A 6000-nucleotide genomic window follows, 5' to 3' on the forward strand; every position below is an offset into this window, starting at 1 on the left:
AACACTAATGTAGTATTTTACATTAACATTAGGACTTGAACACAAACATTTGTCCAATAAAATTTTGTTAAGAACCTGAGACTAAGCTTCTCCGTTCATTCACTATAGCTCCCCCTGGGTAAAGGCATTTTGTGTTGTAATCCCATCTTTAAGTAGAAGAATTTTAAAATCAATTTGGAGATATTCGTCCTCTTTAGCTGGTAGGGAATTTCTCAGTGCATAAATACAAACGTGCTCCAGATTTTATTGTCTTTGACACATTAGCAGAAGAAAAGTAATTCATCATTTGAATGTATGTCTATTTTTTATACTAAATTGTTGTGTCTACATGTCTACAGTCTTCAATTGCATATTAACTCAAACATTTATTCTTTTTATATCAACACTCTTCAAATTTCACTCATTTCCTTTCAACATAAAATAAGAGGTCATAAATGAGTCTGTGTTCATTTTTAAAATTTTTGTTTGAGAGTAAGAGCATGTGTGAGTGGAGGAGGGGCAGAGGGAGAGATTGAGAGATTGAGAGAGAGAGAGAGAGAGAGAGAGAGAGAGAGAATCCTAAGCAAGTTCCATGCTCAGTGTGGCAGGGAACCCAATTCCACGACCCCGGGGGAAATCAAGAGTCAGACATTCAGCCAACTGAGCCACTCAGGTGCCCCATTGAGTCCGCTTAAAATGAATAAACAAGCACACAGAACAGCAGAATCTGATCCATAAATATAGAGAATAAACTCGTGGTTGTCAGAGGGGGGTGGGGAGGATGGGTGAAGGGCAGTGGGAGGTACAGGCTTCCAGTTGTGGAATAAATGAGTCACGGAAATCAAAGGCACAGCGGACAGAATATAGTCAATGATATTGCAATGGCCTGGTAAGCTGACAGCCAGCAGCTACATTTGTGCTGAGCACCTCATGATGTACGGAGAAGTTGAATCTCTACGTCGTACACATGAAACTCGTGTAACGTTGTGTGCCAAGTACTCTCAGATAATAATATTTTTAAAAATGATTCTGTGTTGGGGTACCCATGTGTAGGTGTGTTTATTTGAAATAAAAATGTATACAGAGAAACACACATATATGCATACATACAACTTTACAGCTGAGCATTTTCTTCGAACTCAACGAAATATGTCCACACACCTCATTTATTTCTTGCAACATCCATTTGAAGTTACGCTTACGGTCCCAAGTTACTTTCGGAAATAAAGAAGCTGAGGCCCAGGGAGATTACATTTTAACAATTGGATTAAGAAGTCATCAAGGTTGTGCATTTTCTTGAAGAACATCAAATAGGAACGGGCAGTAGGTACTTTAGTTTTTGTGTGGCTCCCTTAATTCATCAAATCATACGCTCCGAATAGATGCAGTTTATAGCACATGATTATACCCCACTAAATTAGTTAGAAGGGAAAAAAATCTAGCAGCGTACAGATCGGTGTGAAATATAGAGCAGAGGTAGCTGATTCATACTGAGTCGTGACAGGAGCTTTTTCTTCTCAGTAGGAAGAAAGCAAGTGTCATATATGAATATAGGAACAGTAAATGTAAATTAAAATCATTCACTTTTGATATTTTTTTTCCCTGTGAAACAGAAGATAAAAATGCACTCAGAAATCGAGTTAACTGATCATATACTTGTTCAGAAGAGAAGTGCCCCGTGGTCACACATGACATCATGGATGAGCCTTAGGAACAATGTAGAGTCGGGGCGCCTGAGTGGCTCAGTCGGTTGAATGTCCAACTTCTGCTCTGGTCATGACCTCACAGCTTGTGGGTTCAAGCCCTGCGTCAGGCTCGGTGCTGCCAGCTCGGAGCCTGGAGCCTGCTTCGGATTCTGTGTCTCGTTCTCTCTTTCTGCCCATAACCCACTCGCATCCTGTCTCTGCCTCTCTCAAAAATAAATAAACTTTAAGAAAAAATTTAAAAAAAAAGAAAAGAAACTGTGTAGAGTCTCACAGCTCACTATAGACTCATGAGGAGATAAGCACAGCTCAGAACAATCCCCAACATACAATATCATTTGGTAATATAAGCATTACATTAAATCATTTTCTTTTAAATGGCTTGTTATGCAACAATGGCTAACTGATTCAATGATCACGGTGAACAGAAGTAAGGACAATTATCATACTCTGCTGCTGACTGTTCTTGGTATTGATTCTTATATTTGAAGCCTGCATTCATGGTATCTCTGTTATTTCAGTTTAGTTCAGACAACTGCATAGAAAACCTCTCACTGAGAAGCACCTTAGTGGCTCAGTCGGTCGAGTCTCCAACTCTTGATTTTGGCTCAGGTTGTGATCTCACAGTCATGAGATCAAGCCCCGTTCAACTTGGAGCCTGCTTAAGATTCTATCTCTGTTTCCCTCTCTGCCTCTTCCCCTCTCTCCTGCTCACTCCCCCTCTCCCTCTCCCTCTCTCTCTAAAAAACAAACAAACAACAACAAAAACAACAACAAAACAACTACCTCTCATTGAGGGTCATTTTCCCATAGCCAGGAAAGATTGAAAATGTATGCATTATTGTGTTGGAAAACTGGTGTCCCTGATTCACATGACCAGACAGGAATGCAAGCTCTCTCTTATGTCATCCCTTGAGCATAGAAGATGAATAGAATCCTGAGCCTGAGAAACATGTATAATGGATGATAATGACCATTCGACACCCCTTTCATGGTTATGACAAAATTTAGAAGGAAGGGTGATATATTTCTTTTACAACAATGAAAGCAGTCATACCAAAGGCAGCGTAAAGATTTCAGGAAGAAACAAGGAGATAATTCAATAAAAATAGAAAAATGTCAATCAGTCCTTCCCCGTTTGGATAAGCCCCCTTACACATGGCCACCAATCCTCCATACTCCAATGCATAGACGTACAGCATGAAGAATAAATATTTTAAAGAGCACAATGTGCGATTTAAAACTCCGCTTCATTGGGATGGGCACTCGATGTTGTATGTAAGTGATGAATCACGGAATTCACTCCTGAAACCAATATTGCAGGGTATATTAACTAACTAAAATTTAAATTGAAAAAAAATAAAATAAAATTTTGCTTCATCATATTAAAGGGCATCTAGAGTCTCAGATCATATTCTAAAGTCAATCTATCTAAGTTTGTTGTTCCATGAAGACTTCTTTTGGAGACGCGTATTTGGTGAACGCTTGAGTAAGGTAGTGACTATCATGCACATTGTGGACAACAAGGTACTAAGAGACCAGGATCCTAATGAGGAGAATAAAACCGATCTAGAAGACACATTAATATATTAAGCGTCCACTATTAAGAAGAGCAGTTAAGATACTGATATACAAAGGAGCTTCAGACATATAAGCGAAAAAACGTAGCCTCAGATATTGTTCTACTTTAAAATCATATATATTTGTCATAAAGTGTGGTGGTTTCCGTAGGTGGCGTATCAATCATGACAGTTCTTTTTGTTTGTCTGTTTCAAGTTTTTATTCAAATTCTAGTTCGTGAACATGTAGTGTAGTGTTGGTGTCAGGAGTAGAATTTAGTGATTCATCACTTACATACAACACCCAGTGCTCACGCCAACACGTGCCCTCCCTAATGCCCATTGCCCATTTAGCCCATCACCCACCCAATTCCGCCCGCCAATCCTAAGACATACAGAGAGCTAACCGGTGCTAATCGTGGCATTAAAAAAACACGTATGAAAGAAAAATGATTTGGTGTGACGCAGTCGTTTGAGAAAGATTATTTTTTAAAAACGTCTATGTTGCCTCAAGGTAAATGAACATTTCCAAATATTTCAGATCCATGGTTGCAAATAAAATTCAGAAAGTGGGAAATACAAGGGAAAAATCTGTAGGATATCAGAGAGAGCAGAGCTTCATAGAGTGACTTACATACATGGCATATGGAAGTTGAGGACAAGGAAATAAACGGAAAGAGGAATACTACATCTACAGTCTGAAAAAGACCACAGTCTCTGACCCAGAGGCTTTGACCCCTGCAATCAGAGGCACTTCTTCAATCTTATGACGATTGGCCATGGAAGGGTCTCCTTCCCAAAGAATGCTTTCAGAGCCCTTTTCATGTCTTTGTTCCTCAGGCTGTAGATGAAGGGGTTCAGCATGGGCGTGACCACCGTGTACATCACCGAGGCTGTGGCACTTGACCGTGAGCTGTGGGTAGCAGCAGAGCTCAGGTACACGCCGAGCATCGTACAATAAAATAAGGAGACAACCGATAGGTGAGATGCACAGGTGGAAAATGCTTTACACTTTCCCTCAGCTGATGAGATCCCATGTATGGAGGAAACTATCTTGGAATAAGAGTAAAGGATCCCAGCAAAAGGACCAGCAGCTAATAGGACAGCTGCAAAATACATCACCACGTTATTAAGAAAGGTATCAGAACAGGCCAGTTGGAGCATCTGATTAAGTTCACAGAAAAAGTGGGGGATATGCAAGTGTGTACAGAAGGACAGCCTCAACATCATTAAACTTTGTAACAGGGAATGCAGGACACATGTGATCCAGGACACCAGAACCAGCAGCCCACAGAGCTGGGCGTTCATGATGATCGTGTAGTGCAGGGGGTGACAGATGGCCACAAACCGGTCATAGGCCATCATACTCAGGAGAAAGATGTCCAACACAGCAAAGAGTATGAGAAAATAAATCTGTGTGATACAGCCTGCATAGGTTATGACTTTGCTCTGCGTCCGGATGTTCACCAGCATCTTCGGGATGGTGGTGGACGTGAAGCAGATGTCTACAAAGGACAGGTTGGCCAGGAAGAAGTACATGGGCGTGTGGAGGTTGGGGTCTGTGCTGATGGCCAAGATGATGAGCAGGTTCCCAATCACTGTGATCAGGTACATGGAGAGGAAAAGCCCAAATATGAGGAGCTGCAGTCCTGGTTCCTCTGAAAATCCCAGAAGAAGAAACTTTGAAATTTGTGTTTCATTGCTTGGTTCCATGTGGTGGAGGTGACTTCTGGGAAAGAGGGAAATAAAATAACACAAATTTGTATTACTCACAAAATTGAAATGCTACTGTTTTTTTATTTTGCAGTCCAGAAATTCCTTTTAATATGTTGTGCACGGATATGGTCCCCTTTAGGGAATCATCGCTGCCACATCTGATATATTTTTATTGTCATCAGCTTCTTTCCTAAGAAATCATGTATTTTATACTTTTTCTGAGAAATGCTTCAAGTGTTCAAGAATATAAATTGAGTGCTGACCAGGTTTCAGGCACTATCTAGGCAATGAGTATAGAGCGCTGAAGAACAAAAATCCCTACAGCGATGGAGAAAAAATATGTAAGCAAAGAAGATAATTATACAACTATCTTTTGATACAATTATCTTTTGATTATCTCACCTTTTTGATGGTGAGGTGTGCTGTGAAGAAATGGAAAACGGATAAAGCAGAGAGCAAATAGGGCATTTTATTTTAATGGCATTTAGGCAAATTCTGTACACAGGTGGCATTGGAACACAGATGTCATGTAAGACGGAGACATAGACACAGGATTCTGGGGGAAGGGTGTGGCTGGCAGAGGGAATGGCCAGAGCAAAGGCCCTGAGGAAGGTACTTGTTTCAAATGTTCAAGCGAAAAAGCAAAGCCAGCGCTGCAAGGGGAATGATCTTGAGGGGCACTGATGACAGACTCTGACACACATGTGAGGAGGGATGTGGCCTCTGCGACAGCTGTGACCTCAAGGCACAGGGCCGTCCTTGTCCACACTGCCCCTCCCTCGGTATTCATCGTGCTGCAAAGCCATCCCATGAATCGACACAGACCTCCGTCTTGGTGCCTGCTCTTGACTGAGTTCTGGCCCGTGTATAGTGTCACCTTGGGATTGAGGAGTCCTGGCCCCTGTTGTGAGGACTGCTCACCCTCTATGAGTCACACATGCACAAGACACCGTGGTCTTCTGGGTTGTGAATTTCCCTGTCTTCACAGCCCCCACATTCCTGGTTATGCTGGGAATGGGTACAACCCAAGGAGACCCGATCAG

The 6000-nt window shown here is 41.6% G+C and overlaps 1 protein-coding gene across 1 annotated transcript; it reads right to left on the reverse strand.

Moving 5' to 3' along the window:
- Nucleotides 1-3985: 3985 nt before the first annotated feature.
- Nucleotides 3986-4957, reverse strand: LOC102962371 (olfactory receptor-like protein OLF4). Its single transcript, XM_007088984.2, has one exon. The coding sequence runs from the start codon at nt 4952-4954 to the stop codon at nt 3986-3988; it is 969 nt and encodes a 322-aa protein (XP_007089046.2). The 5' UTR covers nt 4955-4957.
- Between the last annotated feature and the right edge of the window lie 1043 nt (nt 4958-6000).

This window comes from Panthera tigris, chromosome A2, assembly GCF_018350195.1.
Source record: "Panthera tigris isolate Pti1 chromosome A2, P.tigris_Pti1_mat1.1, whole genome shotgun sequence".
In the NCBI taxonomy this organism is placed as follows: domain Eukaryota; kingdom Metazoa; phylum Chordata; class Mammalia; order Carnivora; family Felidae; genus Panthera; species Panthera tigris.

Excerpts from the sequence above, each read along its gene's own strand:
- LOC102962371 (XM_007088984.2), bottom strand. The coding sequence starts at position 4,954 with ATGGAACCAAGCAATGAAACACAAATTTCAAAGTTTCTTCTTCTGGGA.